This window comes from Sturnira hondurensis, unplaced genomic scaffold (assembly GCF_014824575.4).
Source record: "Sturnira hondurensis isolate 20B ecotype Veracruz unplaced genomic scaffold, ASM1482457v3 Scaffold0015475, whole genome shotgun sequence".
Lineage (NCBI taxonomy): Eukaryota > Metazoa > Chordata > Mammalia > Chiroptera > Phyllostomidae > Sturnira > Sturnira hondurensis.
The window spans coordinates 1,944,665-1,966,939 of record NW_028088106.1 but is presented as its reverse complement, the minus strand read 5'-3'; the positions used below and the strand labels follow the sequence as shown (position 1 = coordinate 1,966,939).

General features: G+C 35.2%; 1 protein-coding gene across 1 annotated transcript in view; it reads right to left on the bottom strand.

The window, feature by feature from the left end:
- LRP1B (LDL receptor related protein 1B) overlaps positions 1-22,275 on the bottom strand; it is a gene marked incomplete at its 3' end in the record, with an annotated part of 1,343,287 nt that overhangs the window by 110,518 nt on the left and 1,210,494 nt on the right. Inside the window, exons 56-58 of the mRNA XM_037064526.1 lie at positions 21,856-22,043; positions 7,521-7,704; positions 3,786-3,871 (exon numbers count right to left, since the gene is read on the bottom strand). Coding sequence (XP_036920421.1) covers positions 3,786-3,871; positions 7,521-7,704; positions 21,856-22,043 — 458 coding nt within the window. The remainder of the gene's footprint in view (positions 1-3,785; positions 3,872-7,520; positions 7,705-21,855; positions 22,044-22,275) is intronic.

Genomic DNA, 22,275 nt, shown 5'->3' with positions numbered 1-22,275 from the left:
ATATTGTTATGTTACAGAATTGCATGCTTATGATTTTGTGATAAAAATTTGTAGTAAAAAGGGTCATTATTTGAGCTGGACCCTATATTTTTACAATGCAATGACAAAGTTATGGTTAAAATGTGGTCCCTGATAAAAATGATATACTTCAAACTGTCTACAGACAAAACTGGCAGGAAGACTTAACTTGAGTTTTTAGGTTTCTATATCCTTACTCAGTGGTCATCATTAGCAGATGGTTTCCAAAACCATAGGTGTTCAGAGTTCCAATGAACTTCCTCATCTTCCTCATTCCCTCTTTATTTTTGTAAATACCACACTAAGAAAGCTATCTGAAATTCATCCTCTCTTAGGTACTGGTGATTGGCAGTAGTTTAAAATTATTCCACCAGGAAAAACAGTGATACCCAAAAGTGTGCTTTAAAGTGGTTTGGTTATATTAAACAGACTTAAATGATGCATGGAGGAAAAGAATCATTTTGCTCCATTAAGAACAATCTTTGATAACATATTAGCTATAAAAGACAACAAAGATTATCAAAAGAAATGTCCTGAGCCACGGAGTTGGAAAATGAAGCAAGGAGTGCCGTTGGAATTCTGTTATGGCACTTTTCATGAAGTGTTGCTACATCAGTTAAATCCGTGGTTCAGCTGAGCTTTTAAATAGAGTGTCTTAAAGAGAGAACTTTCTCAGAGCAGTCTGAAAGAGAGAAATGCTGAAAACACACACATATGTGACAACGTGGATAGATTTGAGAATATCGTGCTAAGTGGCATAAGGCAGAAAAGGGCAAGAACCATATGATTTCACTCATATATGGAATATAAAACTAAAAGTAACAAATGAACAGACAAGAAAAACAAACAAAAACTCATAGATACAGACAACAGTGTGGTGGTTGCCAGAGGGAAAAGGGTGGAGGGGTAGTAAAGGGTAAAGGGGGTCAAGTCCATGTTGATGAAAGAAAATTTGATTTGGGGTTGTGGGCACTCAAAGTGATATACAGATCTTGTATCATAGAATTGTATACTTGTAACATAAGTTTTTTATTAACCAATATAACCCAACCAGTTTAATTTAAAAATAAATTTAGCTGTGGTCGGGCAGCTCAGTTGCTTCCAGTGTTTTCCTGATAAGCCTGATAAGACTGGGTTTGATTCTCAATCAGAGCACCTACAAGAATTAACCAATGAATGGATAAATAAGCAGAACAACAAAATCGATATTTCTCTCTCTAAAATCAGTCAATAAAAATAATCAATGAAATAAAATTATTTAAAGTCAAATAAATAAATATACACATATAACAATAAATGATACAGTAAAGAAAAAATAAACATGCCTCTTTTCCAGATATTATACAAGGAAATCAATAACTGGTACACTTAACTTGGAACATACAGAAAGGGCATGCAGATTTACTCCAAGAAAAAGACAATTTTAAATATTTTGTATCTTTGCTACAAGTTTAAAATTAGGCTGCATAGAAAAAAATAATTCAATTCAGGTAAATAATGTAGAAAATGACTGGCCAGCAAAAACTTTTTCATTTAAAGCAGTTATTTATATACTCTTGAACTTTTCCCTAGAAATATTCATCTTTTAAACACTAGTTATATGATTCTTATAATTTAACAGATGTATGTTTAGTTTTTTTGAAAACATGAAAATATTTTAAATTGTATTCAATCTCGTAAGGGCTTAGAATTAGAAAGTGAGGCAGTGTAGTTCAGTGGACGTTGGTGGCTACTCCAAACTCAAGAGCAAGGGACACCTGTGAATAAGAGGGATGCATGTGGCCAGCACATGACAAGTTTGAGTCTCTGAGGATTTGGAAAGCATGGGCTCTATGTCAAAGTAGCAGCCGCTAAACAGTTTGGATTGTGGCCATTCAGATACGTGATCTAAGCACTGAGAAACATTCCTTCTCCTTCTTTCTTTTTTCTGGGTAGCTAGAAATCTGGATTTCATAAGAAATTTCTATTTCTAATTCACAACTTACAGGAAAGCTGGAAAATTTCAACTCTGTTATGCAAAGTCAATATCACCCTTGCTAGTGAATGTTCACACTTAAAATAAGGCTAAATCTTGAACCAAAATGAATAAAATTCTAACAATAGCAATAAAGAAATACATCAGTGTGGTGGAAAAATAATTTAAATTAAGTATTTTTGTGTTGCTGAAAAATTGACACATGAATGGCTTTCTTTGCCCAGACCTAATGCTGGCATAAATATAATAAGAAATATCTTTTTTTTTGGCACGCTTATTCTAGATGGTGCTTTCATGTGTACATACCATTATTATGCAGTTATGGGCCAAGAGAAATTTGTAGCAGAACAGATACAAACTAAATAATTCCAAAGAAGCCGCTACTTCTGACAACTAAAAATACAGGGTCCAGCAGAAGTAAGGCCTACTACTTGAGTGTGGATGGTAGGGTATGGATGTAATAATTTATAGTTTTATATTTGAATATTTCACCTAAAATGTCATATGGTGTGCTTGAGTGTGATATTCATACATTATAGAATTACACATTTATGATTTTTAAAAAGGCTTTGTAATAAAAAGGGGCATTATTTGTACCAGACTCTGTATGCTATAACTAACTGTATGTGATTTCTCTAGTCCACGTAGTAGTCATTCTAGTTTTATTTTATTTATTTTTAAAGAATTTCTTTAATATTTTATTTATTTATCTTTAGTGAGGAAGGGAAGGACAGGAGAAAATATCAACATATGGTTGCCTCTCGTGGGTCCCCTGCTGGGAACTGGCCTACAACCCAGGCATGTGCCCTGACCGGGAATCGAACTGCGATCATCTGGTTCACAGGCCAGTGCTCAGTCCACTGGGCTATACCAGCCAGGGACATTCTAGTTTTAATTATTTGATTTTCTGCTATTTCCACTGCAAAGTAGAAGGGGAAAAGTTGAGGAAAGTCATAGCTTTGCATTTTGTCATAAAATGAAAATTAAATATTTTCATATCAAATAACATATATAACTGGACTGTGACAATAGAATTCCAACATATAAACAGAAGTCCAAGTTCTCTTGGGTCTTTGGATGGGGTAAGAAATAAAAAGGATGAGGCTGAAAATGTATATCTCATAACATTTAACTAAGTGATAATCATACTTTTGCTCCTCTGTGTATTCCCAATTTTAAAGGTTGGATATCATCAATCTTGTCTTATTTATTTCCTGGTTCTATGATCAGAAACTTGAATTCTGTAAAATGTATTTATTTTTAAATCACAGAGGCACAGATACATGGAACAGACTGACAGCTCTGAGAGGGGTGGGGATGGGGGAACTGGAAGAGATTAGCCAAATAACATGCATGTATGCATAGTCCATGGACACAGACAACAATGTGGCGAAGGTCAAGTTGGTAGTGGGGATGTGGGGGCCAAGTAGAGGGGAGTAAAGTGGGAGGCATCTGTAATAGTGTAAACGTTAAAAAAAAAAACGAGGGAGAAAAATCACATTTGGTTAGTGCACAAAGTGTCTTAAAAGAAAATGTTATGCTTTCTCTACTATAGCCATTCTTCCCCTTACATTAAGGGTACCTTGCATCTTTTACCTTTGTGATATGACAATTTCAGAGCATCACCTGGACAATTCAAACAAAATAAAATATTTGGTAATCTCATATACATACGTATGTATATTTATAAATAGTGTTTCATAAATTCTAATTGTGAGACATTTCTGTGGCTCTAGTACAAATCTGAAGGACCCACAAGTAACATAATGAAATCATCATGGGAATCTCATACCTGTTTTAAAAGGGTGTAGTTGGAACCATCTGTGCTAATTTTTCTTATCTCATGATGATCAGCAAGAATTAGAAAAGGTTCTTCATCTAAATACCAAGACAAAAACATATTAGACATTTTGTGTACATGGTTTTCAACTCTGGTTAGTTTCTGTTTTGCTTCAGAAGTATTGTACATTCAAATGCAGTGCCTCTAGCAGATTAGTATGTAAGAGATTCACACTAAGCACTTCACTTGATGATGAGATGAAAAGGCAGCAAACACCCAGACACTACAGAAAATCAAGATAATTATAAATGCCAACCCTCTCTTTCCCTCAGTTCCCTTGAATATTAAATTATCTAATTTATTTGAAATTAGTAGAAATACCTGCTATTATAATTTGATTTTAAATGAACTTTTAATAAAATGATAAGCTATCCCAGTCTTAGAAACTTAAAGTATAGTTAAACTTTCATACAATCAAACATTTCTTTCTTGATAGTCAAATAACCTACCTTATGCTCCCAGAATAACTTTATTACTTTACTCCTCTTATCATTTAATTTTATAATAAATTTATAATGCATGTTTTATCACACTCTGTCAGGGACTAGGAACATTTGTCATGCCTGCTGGACATCCCCTTCCTTAAGAGATGTCAGTGCCCTCATCATCTCAGTCTTTCAGGTGAGACTCAACTAACACTCAGAACCCTATTCAACAGAGTCGGCTCTCAAGTTGAAGATGCCTTGTCAGTCCTGTCAACACAGTTCTACATTTATAAATATAAAATCAATAAGTTATGTTCTACATTGATACTTAAGCATTTCTCTGTTCCTTACAACATAAACGTAGGAAATTAAACCATAAAACTCCTAGAGGAAAACATGAAAAAAATAGCTTCTTGATATAGACCTTGGGAATATTTTTTAGGAATGACACTAAACACACAAGTTATAAAGGCAAAAATAAGTCATTGGGACTAGGTCAACCCAAAACCTTCTGCACGACAAACGAAATAATTAATGTAATAAATGGCATCTACAGAAGGAGAGAAAATATTTATACATTATGTCTGGTAAAGGGTTAATATCCAAACCTGAAATATGTAAAGAACTCCTAAAACTTAATTACAAAATTTTCAATTGAAAAATCAGAGGAAATGAATATATCTTTTATTTCAAAGAAGACATACAAATGGCCAAAGATACATGAAAAGGTATGCAAAAACTGTAGTCATTAGGAAATGCAAATCAAAGCCACAATGTTAGAATGTCTATCAAAATGACTAAGGATATCAAGTATTAGAAAGGATGTGGAGAATAGAGAACCCTTGTGCATTGTTGGCAGAAATGTAAATGGATGCAGTCACTGTGGAAAACAATATGGGGATTCCTCAAAAAGTTAAAAATAGAATTACCATATGCTCCAGCAATCTCACTTCTTGGTATATCTCCAAAAGAAATAAAAATAGGGTATCTAAGATACATCTGCATTCCCTGGATATTGCAGCATTATAGATAACAGCAAAGATATGGAAACAACCAAAATTGTCTGTCGATGGATAATAAAATAGGTCATATATATTCACATATATAACTATATGTATGCAACTATACATAGCTCTCTATATACATATATATATGTAATTATACATATATATGCAGGGTTTTTTAAAAGATTTTATCTATTTATCTTCAGAGGGGAAGGGAAGGAGAGAAATATCAATGTATGGTTGCCTCTTGTGAGTCCCCTGCTGGGAACTGGCCTGCAACCCAGGCATGTGCCCTGACTGGGAATCAAACCATGATCATGTGGTTCACAGGCCCGCACTCAATCCACTGAGCTACATCAGCCAGGGCATATATATATATGCAGTTTTATATATACACATATATAACTATATATAACTATGTATATAACTATATGTATACCCATATATAACCATAACCATATATATATATATATATATATAAACTCAGCCATGAGAAAGAATAAAACCCTGCCATTTTACAAGAACATAAATGGTCTTTGAGGGCGTTATGCTAAGTGAAATAAGTCAGACAAAGAAAGACAAATACTTTATGATACTGCTTTGACAAGCAATTTGAAAGTATTGCTTACCAAATAATTTATGATATCTACTCTGAAACAGAGAGTAGAGTGCTGGTTACCAGAGTCTGAGGGGTGAGGGAAATAGGGAGATGCTGAGAAAAGAGTACAAACTGCCATTTATAAATTAAATAATTTCTGGACCACTGATGCACAAGGTAGCGATTATAGGAAACAATACAGTAATATATTCTAGAAAGTTACTAAGAGAGTAAATCTCAAATGTTCTCACCACAAAAAGAAGTGGTAATTATATGATCTGATAGAGGTCTTAACTAACACTATGGTGATAATCATATTGCAAATATGTAAGTATAGCAAATCAAATTATTGTACAAATAAAAGTTACAAAATGTTATATGTCAATTATACCTCAATACAGTGGGAAAAATATAACCTCTTTTCAGGCAATTTTATGCTTCAGGAACACTGAAGCATAACAGTTTTAGATTAAAACTATTATTTATTTCTGAAACAATTATTATTGCTGATGGGAAATAAACACAGCATGGATATATGGTATTACAAGGCCCTAACCACAATCATTAGCATTTGTCTCCTTTGTATAATGCTGTATGAACATTTTATGGTAGCGAAAACTGTCTGGCTTGCAGATTTTATGTCTTCTTATTCTTGTCCAAGTCACTGAATGCATGATACAGCAAGTAGTGAACTGCCCAAAGCAGATAATTTGGCAAATAAAACAATGGGTTCCAAATAACACACAAATTCAAGAATGAATATCCCAAAATTAAGAAAAAGTAAAATAAAATTTAATGTAGTTATTTTTTATAAGTGCAAGCTTTAGCCAGTTAAATAAGTAATTTCTATGTTCCTATGCCTGTCATGTATTTCATGAAAGCAGATGAGAAAACATCTAATGTTTTAAATATTGTCAGCAACATGCATCTATAGAAGAAACTGGCAGTGTTATTTGATTCTTTACCCTCTACAGCAAAGTAAGGGGAGCAGAGAAACCTTATGTACCATTTTTAACCCATTTTAATAGTCATTATTTTATATTGCTTTGTACTATTTTAATATGTGTGATACTCTTCTGTAATAGATTACAATATTTTTTAAAATTATGGGTCATGTTTTATTTAATTTTCTAACTTACAAACAATCACACTATTTAGAACAAAGTCTAATATTTGCTGAATCACTGGAAGAATTCAAATGTTCTTATATAGCTGATTTGTTGTTATCACCAGTATCACTGTTATCATTGATCGGTTGTTCTTGATGTGTACGAGGGTGTGTGGTATAGAGAGGAAGAAAAACTATTAGAACACTGTCACCTCAGGGTCTTTAACAGTCTAGACCAAGCCTCTCCTAAAAATCTGTGATTTAGCACAAGGCAATGCCAGCAATAGTTCTTGTTACTTGTGAGCATTCTCAAAATCTTAAAAAAAAGCATAACAAAAAACACTTGATAATTTACAGGGCCATAATGCAGTATTATTACAAACAGAGCAGTTTACAGACAATACAGAAAATCGTAATGATAGATCCCCACATCAAGGTAAGTAGAGAAGAATGTTGATTTCTAAGATTTAGCAAGAAGGAATAAATTCAATGAAAATGCAGAATCCATACATGTAACGGAAGTTGGATCTGTGGACAGGTTCAAATCCATACCTGAAAGTGATTTGCAGCCATTTGGGTTATCAGGTTGTACTTCATACCCATCTGTACAGAGGCACTTGTAGGTCCCATATGTATTAATGCATTGCTGGCTACATGGAAAGCCTGTAGAGCATTCATCAACGTCTACACATGTTTTACCATCATCCTTCAGTCGGAATCCAGGCCAGCATTTACACTGCAGAATAAAAAGAAAGCACAATCAATTCATAAAATTGTTATAGTCTTTTCCTATTGGGTATCCCTTTAGAATGATTCAACCAATAATAGGTAATGAGAAGTCTTTCTGTCCCCCCAGCAAACTGTAATAAAAAATTACAAATATAAAGTAAAGTTAAAGTTTAAAAATCTCAAAAATAACTTCATTTGATCACCTGAGTTAGAGAAGATTACAAAAGTTAATTGATAACACCACAGTCGTGTGGCTAGAGAATGGCAAAGAAAACAAAACTAAACTGTAAACTTTTATTCTTTTTCTATTTCATTATATTGTCTTTTGTGGAAGGCTTTAACAATCGTAAGAATTAAACCTTATGTGGAACTGGGAAGATTACTAACAGTAACACATGCTATTTTATTAGAGTATCACCCAGATCTATGATGTAGGCATTTTTATCTTTAGTGAACTGATGAGAAACCTAAAGGCACAAATATGAAGTTGGCTAGATAAAGACAGAAGGAGAGTTCCATAATCTGGAATGTAATGTTGTCTGGAGAAATATCAAAATAATGTCTCCATCATTATTAATTCAATTTGCATTATTACGTCTTTTCTTCAGGGACTTCAGGTCAAGATGGCACCATAGGTAAACACTTGCACAACCACATCAAAATTACAACTAAAATATAGAACAACCATCACTCAGAACTATCAGAAATTGAGTTGAATTGAATCAAAGAAACCACATCCATCCAGACTGGTAGAAGGGGCAGACGGGTTGGTCCCGCATCCACGTGTGGTAGATAAAAATTTGAGAGGGATATCTGAGGAGCAAGCAGTCTCAGCCCCATACCAAGCTCCCCAGCCCAGGATTCCAGTGCCAGGAATATAAGTCCCCATAACTTCTAGCTGCAAAAAATAGTGGAGACAGTCAGTGAAGAAACCTCTGGAGTCCCAAGCAGTTCCTCTTAAAGAACCCATACACAGATTTTTTCAGACTCACTCCCTCTGAGCTTCAGCATGGGGTAGCAGCTTGAAAGGCACTAGTGGAATACAATGAGAAAGTGAAGTGTCTGGCATCAAAGCAAGAGCTGGGGGACAGCTTTCTCCCACACAGAAAGGTGGGCAGAAGCTTCTGACCTTCAAAAAGGTCCCTTTTCTGAACCCTTCCCCTAGAGAGCCAGAGCCAGAGCCAGAGCTGGCAAGTGGGTGCCATACCTGAGACTCCATTGACCCGGCTAACACTGTTTGCCCCACCCTGGAGATCCCTAGAAATTTCATCCCACTCAAATTATGGGCCCACGGAAGCTGCTTTTCCATATGAATGTCTGGTCTTGGTTCATGCTTCACAACTTCTTAAATCCTCTCAAACAAGCAACAAATAGCTTCAGCAAGCCCTCAGCCCCTGTACCTCTTGCTAAATGGCCCCAGACTCAGGGGTAGTGGCCACTAACCTATATTCAAAGCTTGGCTTCACCTGGGCATCTCCAGGCCCAGTATAATAGCAGCCATCTAAGACTGCTTTATAGCTCAGGCAAGGTGGCCTCAGGCAGACACATGTGGAGGATGACCTTGGCTTATACCACCCGGGAAACTGCAGAGCCTTTGCATCCTGTGGATAACTTCAGACCACATGAGAGCACCCCACAAAACTGATATTCCACAGAGGACAGTGGTTGGTGGTCAGTGGTCACAGCCAGTCCTTGCAACTGACTGGCCTGGATAAATCCCTCCTATTGACCTGGCAAAAGCAATCAAGGCTCAACTACAAGAGCAGGTGTACTCAGTCTAGAGTACCCAGTTTGGGTGATAGGGGAGACTGTGCTATTGGACCCTAAAGGAAAATACTACATTAGGCCATGCTACCAAGGCAGGAACTCATAGAAGCTCTACCTAACACATATAAAAATACACAGGGAAGCTGCCAAAATAGAGAGACAAGGAAATGTGGCCCAGATGAAAGAACAGATCAAAACTCCAGAAAAAGAACTAAACAAAATGGCGGTAAAGCAATCTATCAGATGCAGAGCTCAAAATACTGATTATAAGAATGTTCAAGGAACTGAGTGAGGACCTCACCAGCATGAAGAGATCCAGTTAGAAACAAAAAATACATTAATTGAAATAAAGAATGATTTACAGAGAAACAACAGCACATTGGGTGAAGCTGACAAAGCAATTATTTGGAACATAAGGACACAAAAAACAACCCATGAGAATAGAAAAAAAGAATTAAAAAAATGATGATAGTATAAGCAGCCTCCGGGACAACTTCAAGCATTACAACATTTGCATCGTAAGGGTGCCAGAAGGAGAAGATAAAGAGCACAATATTGGAAATCTATTTGAAAAAATAATGAAAAAATTTTCTAAATTCTTCAAGGAAATTGACATGCAAGTCCAAGAAGCACACAGGGCCCCAAAAACAACAAAAGCAAAGAAGTTCACACCAATGCACATCATAATCATAATGTGTCATGAAAACCAGGAACCTACAGTCAAGATTGCTCTATCCAGCAAAGCAATCCCTTAGAATTGAAGGGAGGATGATCTTCTCAGATAAGAAAAAACTAAAGGAGTTCATCATCACCAAACCATTATTATATAAAATGTTAGAGGGACTTATTTAAGAAAAAGGGGATCAAAATTATGAACAATAAAATGTCAATAAGTATATATCTATCAACAGTTGAATCAAAAAATAAAGCAAACAAGAAGAACAGAGACAGAATCATGGATACAAGAGTCAATTTGATTTTTCACAAATGGGAAGGGGATAGGCAGAATGAGTGAAGAGCTGAGGAGATTAAGAAGTATAACTAGGTAGTTACAGAATAGCCACAGGGATGTAAAATACAGTAAGTAAATAAAGTAGTCAAAGAAACTATGCATGACCCATGGGCATTAACAATGGTGTGGGGATTGTCTGAGGGAGTGGGGCATGCTGTGTGGAGGGGGACAAAGGGAGAAAATTGGGACAACTGCCAAGCATAATCAATAAAACATAAATTTTAAAAATCTTGCCCTGGCCAGTGTGGCTCAGTGGGTTGAGTTCCGGCCTGAGAACCAAAGGGTCACTGGTTCAATTCCCAGTCTAGGGCATATGCCTTGGTTGCAGGCCAGGTCCCCAGTAGGAGGTGCACAAGAGGCAGCCACACATTGATGCTTCTCTCCTTCTCTCCCTCCTTCCCTTTCCATCTCTCTAAAAATAAATAAATAAATTCTTTCAAAAAACTTTTCTTCAGCATCTCTATCATGTTTTGTATGAAGCCCTGTTGATGATGTTCAATATTTACTAATGGGCATGTCAATTCTGAGTACAATGTCATGCCATATGTGTCTTTGAATTCCTGGAACTGATAAGGCACTGTGATTTGTCATTGTCTTTCAGTGCCCTATTCAGTCCTCGCCAAGAAGCATATGAGCATTGTAATTACGCAAAATGAATCTATAATTGGCCAGATGATTGTGATCAGATTAACCTTTAACAAGATTATTTAGTGGCCTCTGAATAAATTAATTTGTTATATTGAGTAGGACAGTGAATTAATAAATAAATCTAAGTTGTTAAGAGTAACTAGTATTTATGACTTAGCCATAGTAAACATTTCATCATCTAGATAGCTTATTTGAGGGTAAAAGTAATGGAAGAGCTTTATATTTATTAGGAAAAATATAGGAGATATATATATATATATATATATATATATATATATATATAATCATTAAACAGTTGATTCAGGGGTAGAATTTTTTGAAGTACAAATGGCACTACTTGGAGGGGAAACATCAATTTACCTGAAACTGTTTCTAAGATAAATACCTTTCTCTAAGTTCCTTCACAATAACTAAATCACTTTAAGTTCTTAGAACTTTCTTTTTTACAAATTATATTTTATTGATTATACTATTTCAGTTGCCCCATTTTTTCCCCTTTGACTCCTCTACATAGTACTCCCCTCCCCTCCAGCAATCTCCCCCTTAGTTCATGTCCATGTGTCGTGTGTAAGTTCTTTGGCTTCTCCATTTCCTATACTATTCTGAACATCCCTCTATCTATTTTGTTACTACCAATTGTGCTTCTTAATCCCTGCACCATTTTCTCCACTCTCTCCTGTCCCTTCCCACCTGATAACCTTCCAAATGATCGCCATACCTATGATCCTGTTCCATTCTACTTGTTTCCTTCATTTTTTTATCTATATTTTTTTCAGGTTCAGTTGCTGATAGTTGTGAATTTGTTGCCTTTGTTTCATATTCATGGTTTTGATCTTCTTTTTCTTAGATAAGTCCCTTTAACATTTCATGTAATAATGGCTTGGTGACGATGAACTCCTTTAGCTTTACCTTGTCTGGAAAGCACTTTATCTGCCCTTCCATTCTAAATGATAGCTTTGCTGGATAGAGTAGTCTAGGTTGTAGGTCCTTACTTTTCATCACTTTGAATACTTCTCACCAGTTCCTTCTTGCCTGCAAAGTTTGTTTTGAGAAATGAGCTGACAGTATTAAGGGAACTCCTTTGCAGTTAACTTTCTGATTTTCTCTTGTTGCTTTTCATATTCTCTATTTATCTTTAACCTTTGGCATTTTAATTATCATGTGTCTTGGTATGGTCCTCTTTGGGTCCAACTTGTTTGGGACTCTCTGTGCTTCTTGGAATAGTATGTCTGTTTCCTTCACCAAATTAGGGAAGTTTTCTGTCATTATTTTTTCAAATAAGTTTTCAATTCCTTGCTCTTCCTCTTCTAATTCTGGCACCTGTATCATTCAGATATTGGTATGCTTAAAGTTGTTCCAGAGGTTCCTAAGCCTATTCTCATTTATTTTTAAATATTTTTCCCTGCTGCTGTTCTGATTGAATGCTTTTTTCTTCCTGGTGTTCCACAACATTGATTTGATTCTTATCTTCATTCTCCCCAAAGGTCGGCTTCCTGTAGATTTTTCTTTATTAAATTTAGTGTAACCTTAATTTCTTCCTTTATTTCTGCCATACACAATGAGTTCTTTGAGTGTCCTGATCACTAGTGTTTTGAACTCTGCACCTGACAAGTTGACTATCTTTGTTTCATTTTATCCTTTTTCAGGGGTTTTATTCTATTCTTCCAGTTGGGTAATATTTCTTTGTCTCCTCAATTTGGCGATCACCCTGTGTATGCTTCTGTGTATTAAGTAGAGCTGCTTTTACTCCCTATTTATAATGTAGCCTATGTAGAAAAGGCACCTGTAAGTTGTGTGGGGAGGAGTCTTAGGTAATTGCCAGGGCTGGTCAACTCACTTCATCACTTAGTAGATTTGTCACAGGAGGGCTCAGAGAGGTGATAATGCTGCCAAATGGCTTCAGGAGGTTTGCCTGGAACTTGCACCATTTCTAGTCATTTCATCCACTTCCCATATGCAACTGGAGACCTTCAAGCTCCTGCCCTGGTGGTGAAACCCAGAGTGGGTGGAGTTGCATACATTCTAAGTCTGTCAAGCCCTTTAAGTGGTGAAAATCTGGCAGTTTCATCTTCCATCCCAAATCCCACTGGCTTTTACAGCCAGAGGTAATGGGAATTTATCTTCCCAGTGCTTGAACTTTGGGCTCTGCAGGCTGGTCTGGAAGTGGGGTTGCTTGCTTCCCCAGTATCCATCCCAACTTTTATCCACCACACATGAATGTGGGACCCTCTGTTCTGCCGCTACCACTGCAACCTCTCTGCCAGTCTCTGTGACTTCACCCACCTACCCGTCTGGAAGAACGTCACTTCTTTAAATCCTTGGTTGTCAGACTTCCACACAGCTCTATTTTCTGATGGTTCTGGTGTTACATGTTTTGAAATCTGGTTGTAATTCTTTCTATGGTTGTGTGGGGAGAAGAAAGCATGTCCATCTATGCCTCCATCTTGACCAGAAGTCTCTGTTTTTTTTTAATTAAACTTCATCAATATTTATCTAATAATTCTCAGTGGTAATAAAGAGCTGTTTTTTTTTTCTTTTAATCACTGAAACCCACTAGGCAAGACAGCAGATCAAACTGAAAGCAAGAGCTTGATTACCCAAGCTGTCCTCATCATGTCTTATGCTGTGACAATACTACTTTCCTTAAGAATACACAACTTACTACCTGATTTAAGAAGTCAAGGGGATCATAGCTTTTCTATGGCAAAAGAAAATAAGATACTTAATGTTACGGAAGTGTACCAATAAAATTTATTTCAATGGTAAATTTTATGTCATGTATATTTTACCACAATTAAAAAAATAAATAATTAAACAAATGGGACATGGATAGGATACAAGAAGATGCCACTGAAGAGAAGTGGAAGTTAGACAGTGTGGCCGTCAGGTCAGGCAATGGAAGACATAGAAAGATACAGGGTGGTGCTGAATTCAAGGGGCACTTTAGGACAAATGAAAAGCAATTCCATAAATAAGTTGAATCTCTCTCAATTAATATTATAAAATGTAAACAATGTCCTAATTTTAACAGAATTTCTGAAAATCATGTTGAATGTGTAATGTCAGGCTGATAGAACTACTGTATCAAATAGATGACTTATATAAAAACACATTTGTGGAATATTAATTTCCTGAGGTAAAATTAATAAAAGCTATGGAATATACATTTCTATAAACAAATGACATCAGGGTATTTAAAACCTACAATAAGTTTTTTTAAAATCTATTGAATAAGAAAATTTAAAAAATAATAATTTACTACCCAATCCAGTAACCTTGTTATAGAAAACATTTTTGCTTGTAAATAGTTAATGAACATTTATAGGAAATTTTACTAGGTTAACTTACATAAACTGAATAAAAGAAAATAATAATAACTTGCATATTTAAAAATAAAAAATGATGAATTCATAGTAGTTTAATGTTTTTAACTTTTATTTAAAAGGATACTTTTTTATAAAAGTGAGATTTATATATACTCAATATCATTTTAGTTTTTCACTATTTCAAATTTTTCTTCTTTGTATTAATTTTTATATAGGATCATATAGCTAGATGAAAAAAATATAGCTACTCAAACTTTTCCCATTACTTTCAGGAATAATTTTGTGTAATCTTTAACGTGATATTTGACAAACATTGACTATTTTTAAAAATATTTTATTTATTTATTTTTAGAGAGGGGGAATGGAAGGAGAAAGAGAGGAAGAGAAACATCAGTGTATGGTTGCCTGTCATGCGACCCCTATTGGGGACCTGGCCCAAAATTCAGGCATGTGCCCTGACTGGGGATCGAACTAGTAACCCTTTGGTAATCAGGCTGGCACTCAATCCACTCAGCCACACCAACCAGGGTGGGATGACTATTTATTTTAATGTACGTATTAAAATTTACTTTTTAAAACAGGAATACATGATTCACATGAACAAGTATAAAGGACACACAGACGATAACTAAGGTCGGGGGTGGAAATGGGAGGGAGGTAGGGAGCACTGCGAGGGCAGGGCTGGGAATATAAGACAGAAAACTGTACTTGAACAAGAATTAAATAAAAACACAGAAATACATGATAAATTATACATGGTGAATAGTTCTTCCCCTTAAAATAAGATTTTTACTTTTGTAAATGTTATTATTCCTTTTTGACTAGGCACATTCAAATCCAATTTATTCAATGTATCCAATTCACAACTGTTAAGGTCTAATTTTTGCTTTCATAAGCAATATTCATTTTATCACAGAATGAGTAGGATTTATTGACATATTCCAATGATAATATATGGAGAAATTAGTTATTGAATAGTTTTCCCTATACCCTGGGAAAGAAAAACTCATCATCTTACATTTGCTTCCAAATAAATAAGGATGTTTTTGTACATAAGGCTTTTTACTCAATTTCCTATCTATTACCTATGTAAAACATTTGCTTTGAATTTTTGCTTTAGAACTCACTTATATATGAGTCCATAAATAAGAACTCACTTATTTATGAGACTAATCTTAGCTCCTTAAATTTTATACTGGTCTGTTTTTCACATTGCTTGTTTTATTTTATTTATTATTTTTGACATGTGTATATATTCAGGAACATTATTCACAGAAATTCTGACAAGTATTATACACAAAGAGTTGTTTCAATGATTATATAATATATTGTCTAGTTTTACTAGAATTTTCACTTCATTTACTTTTAGAGAATCCAAGGCAAAAATTCTGATCTTTTTTTTTTAAAACATCTACCGTAGTCGAGTTCTTTTCACAGAGATTCCTTTTATTTTTTTTTAAGATTTTATTTATTTATCTTTAGAGGGAAAGGAGAGAGGGAGACAAACATCTATGTACGGTTGCCTTTTGTGTGTCCCTTGCTGGGAGTTGGCCTGCAAGGAACCAGCCTGCAACCCAGGCATGTGCCCTGACTGGGAATCAAACCGCGATCGTCTGGTTCGCAGGCCCGCGCTCAATCCACTGAGCTATGCTAGCCAGGGCTCTGGTCTTTTAAAAGTATTAATAAACAAATATTTTGTGTAAGGAGTTTTATAAAAATTAAAATAGTATGATTTAACATGTTTTTTTAGGTGATACCTACTCTTAACAAAAGTAGTTTCCAAATACACTATTTTTGGGCACAAAGTATCTCTCATATGCAGGCATTTAAAATACATTTGTTTGTTTGTTTTTTTTCGTTTTTTTTCAATTTTTTTATTTAATTATTTTTCAAGTACAGTTTTCTGTCTATTACTCCCATCCCATCCCACCCCCCATCCTCCCCCCTCCCTCCCATTTCCACCCTTCTCAGTTGTTGTCCATGTATCCTTTATATAGGTTCCTCTAAATCCCTCCCTTATTTCCCCTGAAATTCCCTCCCCTCTCCCCTCTGGTCACTGTCAGCCTGTTCTCTATTTCAGTGTCTTTGGTTATATTTTGCTTGCTTGTTTGCTTTGTTGTTTAGCTTCCTGTTAGAGGTGAGATCATATGGTATTTGTCCTTCAACACCTGGCTTATTTCACTCAGCATAATGCTTTCCAGTTCCATCCATGTTGTTGCAAAAGGTAGGAGCTCCTTCTTTCTTTCTGCAGCATAAAATTCCATTGTGTATATGTACCATAGTTTTTTGATCCATTCATTTACTGACGGGCACCTAGGTTGCTTCCAACTCTTGGCTATTGTAAATTGTGCTGCTATGAACATTGGGGTGCATAGGTTCTTTGGGATTGGTGTTTTAGGGTTCTTAGGATACAATCCCAGCAGTGGAATTGCTGGGTCAAAAGGCAAGTCCAATTTTAGTTTTCTGAGAAAATTCCATACTGTTTTCCATAATGGTTGTACCAGTCTGCAATCCCACCAACAGTGGACCAGAGTCCCCTTTTCCCCACACCCTCTCCAACATTTGTTGTTTATTGCTTTGTTTATGATAGCCATTCTCACCGGTGTAAAGTGGTATCTCATTGTAGTTTTAATTTGCATCTCTCTGATAGCTAGTGATATTGAGCATCTTTTCATGTGTCTCTGGATCCTCTGTATGTCCTCCTTGCAGAAGTGTCTGTTCAAGTCCTTTCCCCATTTTTTAATTGGGTTAGTTGTCTTCTTAGAGTGAAGTCGTGTGAGTTCTTTGTATATTTTGGAGATTAAACCTTTGTCTGAGGTATCATTGGCAAATATGTTTTCCCATACAGTTGGTTGTCTTTTTATTTTAATGCTGTTTTCTTTAGCTGCGCAGAAGCTTTTTATTTTGATGAGATCCCATTTGTTTATTCTTTCCTTTATAGTCCTTGCTCTAGGGGACATATCAGTAAAAATGTTGCTGCGTGAAATATCTGAGATTTTCCTGCCAATGTTCTCCTCTAGGACTTTAATGGTGTCATGGCTTATATTTAAGTCTTTTATCCACCTTGAATTTATTTTGGTGTATGATGTAAGTTGGTGCTCGAGTTTCATTTTTTTGCATGTAGCTGTCCAGTTCTCCCAACACCATTTGTTGAAGAGGCTATCTTTACCCCATTTTATGATACTGCCCCCTTTGTCGAATATTAATTGACTGTAGAGATTTGGGTTTATTTCTGGGTTCTCTATTCTGTTCCATTGGTCTATGTGCCTGTTTTTATGCCAGTACCAGGCTGTTTTGATTACAGTGGCCTTGTAATACAGTTTGATATCAGGTATTGTGATCCCTCCTACTTTGTTCTTCTTTCTTAACATTGCAGCTGCTATTCGGGGTCTTTTATGGTTCCAGATAAATTTTTGAAGTGTTTGTTCTATGTCTGTGAAATATGCCATTGGTACTTTAATAGGTATTGCATTGAATCTGTAAATTGCTTTGGGTAGTATGGACATTTTGATGATGTTAATTCTTCCAATCCATGAACACGGTATACGTCTCCATTTGTTTGTGTCTTCCTTGATTTCTGTCTTCAGTGTTGTGTAATTTTCTGCATACAGGTCTTTAACCTCCTTGGTTAGATTTATTCCCAGATATTTTATTTTTCTTTTTGCTATATCGAATGGGATTTTTTTCTTGATTTCTGCTTCTGCTGATTCATTGTTAGTATACAGAAATGCCTTTGATTTCTGGATATTGACTTTGTATCCCGCTGTTTTGCCAAATTCATTTATTAGTTCCAGCAATTTTTTGGTAGAGTCTATAGGATTTTCCATGTACACTATCATGTCATCTGCAAACAGTGACAGTTTTGTTTCCTCCTTTCCGATTTGGATGCCTTTTATTTCCTTTTCTTGTCTGATCGCTGTGGCTAGAACTTCCAATACTATATTAAATAGAAGTGGTGAAAGTGGACAACCTTGTCTTGTTCCTGATCTTAGTGGAAAAGCTTTCAGTTTTTGCCCATTCAGTATGATGTTGGCTGTAGGTCTTTCATATATGGCCTTTATTATATTGAGGAATGCTCCCTCTATTCCCACTTTGCTGAGTACCTTTATCATAAATGGGTGTTGTACCTTATCAAAAGCTTTTTCCGCGTCTATTGATATGACCATGTGGTTTTTGTCCTTGCTTTTGTTTATGTGGTGTATTACATTTACTGATTTGCGGATATTGAACCATCCTTGCATCCCTGGGATGAATCCCACTTGGTCATGGTGTATGATCTTTTTGATGTATTGTTGGATGCGATTTGCCAATATTTTGTTGAGGATTTTAGCATCTATGTTCATCAGTGATATTGGCCTGTAATTTTCTTTCTTTGTTGTGTCTCTCTCTGGTTTTGGAATTAGGATAATGCTCGCTTCATAAAAAGAGTTTGGGAGTTTCCCATCATTTTGGATTTTTTGGAATAGTCTGTGAAGAATAGGGGTTAGCTCTTCCTTAAACGCTTTGTAGAATTCTCCTGTGAAACCATCTGGTCCGGGGCTTTTGTGTGATGGGAGTTTTTTGATTACTGCTTCAATTTCATTTGCTGTTATTGGTCTGTTCAGGCTTTCTACTTCTTCTTCATTGAGTTTTGGAAGATTATATTTTTCTAGAAATTTGTCCATTTCACCTAGGTTTTCAAATTTCTTGGCATACAGTTCTTCATAGTAATTCCTTACAATCCCTTCTATTTCTGTGGTATCAGTTGTAATCTCTCCTCTTTCATTTCTGATTGTGTTTATTTGTGTCCTCTCTCTTCTTTTCTTAATGAGCCTACTTAAAGGCTTGTCTATAAAATACATTTGAATGTTATTTCAAAAGGTATCATTTGATAATCTATGTATATTCTTATTTTACCACCAAGATTGTTATGACAGAGTTTAAACACACACAGGACAAAAATAAATAAATCTACTTTGAAATTTAAAATTAAAATTAAAATTTAAAAATATGTGACCAGAGGAAAGAGGAGAGGGAATTTCAGGGGAAATAGGGGAGGGATTTAGAGGAGCATATATAGAGGATACATGGACAACAACTGAGAAGGGTGGAGATGGGAGGGAGGGGGCAGCACGGGGGGATGGGATGGGATGGGAGTAATGGACAGAAAACTGTACTTGAAAAATAATTAAATAAATTTAAAAAAAAGAGAAATAAAAAAATATGTGTATAGAGAGACATAGAGATATATTCTATGATACACAGATGTTCTATAGATAAATAGACTTATAGTATATATGATGTAGACAGAACTAAAACAATAAAGTTCTGCAACTGTGCCCATGAAGCCTAAATAATTTTGTTAACCAGTGTCACCCTGACAAATTCAATAAAAAGGAAAATAAAAAAACATATTAATTAAAATTTTAAGTTGTTGACCATAATAATTCTATGATAGATTTCCCGTTTTTTTCAGGAAACATTTCATGCTGATTTTACATAAGTCACTAATGTATTTTCTCTTTGTTAGATTTTAAATATTTACTGACAAAATTAAGTATTTGATACACATATCCCATTAAGAGCTATCTTGACACTTTGCCTTGGTTTATTTTACCTATGGTACAGTGTTTGTCTTGTGTATAAACTTAACCAACTCTTCTTAATACAATATTTGGTCAAAAACTTTTTTTAATATATGTAGCTTTCTTTAATTTTTTTTGTTTCATTGTTGTTCAAGTACAGTTGTCTGCATCTTTGTAGCTTTCTTGATATTTCATTTTATCTCTGTTTTTGTACCGGGGAAAGTAATTATTGTATCATTTAGTTTGTAACTATATGTGGTAAAAATCCTGATCAATATAGTTAAATTAATCATAGTACCAGAAATTCTGAGATTAAAAATGCTAAATTGCCTTGGCTGGTGTAGCTCAGAAGATTGAGTGTAGGCCTGAGAACCAAAGGGTTTTCAGTTTAATTCCCAGGTAGGGCACAAGCCTGGATTGCGGGCCAGATCTCCAGTAGGGGGCACATGAGAGGCAACCACACATTCTCTTTCTCTCTTTCTCCCTCCCACCCGCCTCTCGCCTCTCTAGAAATAAATAAATAAAACATTAAAAATAAATAAAATGGCAAACTAGTCATTTGGTTGACTTTACTGTTAGGTAGAACTGGATTCACACAATTTCGCAGCTGATAGGAAAAGTGGCCCATCTTTACTGTACACATATTTTTCTCTAGCATCCTTTAAAGAAAGACATTCAGCCCCATCTGGAACACTTCTGGTGGTGAAAAATAAGTCAGCTCATTCCAATATAAAGAGCTCTGATCTTAGAACAGTCTTTCTTATTTTGAACAAAATCTGCCTTTTAGCTCCCAATTCCAACCTTTGAAACAACTCAGACTAAATATTCTCCCTATTCCAATACTTCATATATTTGAACACAGCTAATAAGCCATCTTTGCTCCAGTCAAAACTCGTTTCAACAGCGTGTGTTCCAGACCCCTTATGTTTCTGGATGTACACATTTGTATACTCTACAATTTGTAAAGGAGCCTCTTAAACTGCCATTTCCGAAAAATATGCACAGTACTCCAGGTACATTCTTATCAGTGCAACACGCAGTAGAACAAAATCTGGCCTCTGTGAGGGTCTTGCCTAGAATTAGACACCTTCTGTGTTTCAGAAAATCCACATCTTATTGTGACTTATGCCGAACTAGAGCTCAGTAAACAATACTATTTCAAATGAATTGCTCTTTCTGAGATTTTCTCACATTTACCCAATCAATTTACCTAATGCACAACTTAAATGTTAATATTTTATTGTTTGTATCCTCCATTTCAACAAGAATAAACAGGGATGTTTTCAAAAGCCATTTCTTACCCAGTTTTGTCAGCTAAACACGCTGGGAAATGGTACAAACAACAAGCAATAAGGATTTTATTCATGATTTATGTTTTAATGTACCTGTATACTGTTCTATTATTCCATATGCTTTTTTTCTGTTCATATGAAAAAATATTGTGCTCTTTAATGTTGTGGTAAATAATTATTAGCCAATTTAATTTAAACACATATGGGAGGGAGAATGACTAATAAATAGGAACTTAAGAGCTACATACCTATTGAATGCAGCTATTAACATAGCAGTATCTCCCTAACACTGGTCTTCCATTACTTTTTTTTCTTTATGTTCAGCATGTATTGAAAAATATATTGATTTTTCACCTTCCTGAGAGGCTTTTCACAATATTATACCACAATATTATTATGGTTTGCATATGTAGAAACTTGCCATTTAAATCATCTTTCCTAACAATGTTTTGATGCCTTTTAAGTTTTACAGCTATAATGGATCAGATAGTTTTCATTATCTCAAATTCTAATGCATTCCATGGTTTAATATTTTTGATGACTACCTACCTTGTAACCGACTGGAAGGTCCTGGCAATCTTGAGAACATCCACTGACTCTCTTACTCAAACATTCATTTTTATGGCAGTTTCTCTCATCTGAACCATCCCCACAGTCATCCTTACTGTCACAAACAACTTCATTCAGAATGCACCTGCCATTTTTGCACATAAAAAATGAACTGTTGCATGACTGTTCTGGAAAAAGAAAATAAAATAAAAGGAATATCAGGACATGCTATTGTTTTTATACTGCAATTGTTGAAAACATTCACAAATATAATTTCTGTGTCTAAAACTATAGTAAGTACATGTACATATAAATGATTTATATTAAGCATAATATTTTATACACAAAATATAGAAAATCAAGGGCAAACTTTACTTTTTCTCAACCCACTGTAAATATTATTATAAAAATTAAGAGTCA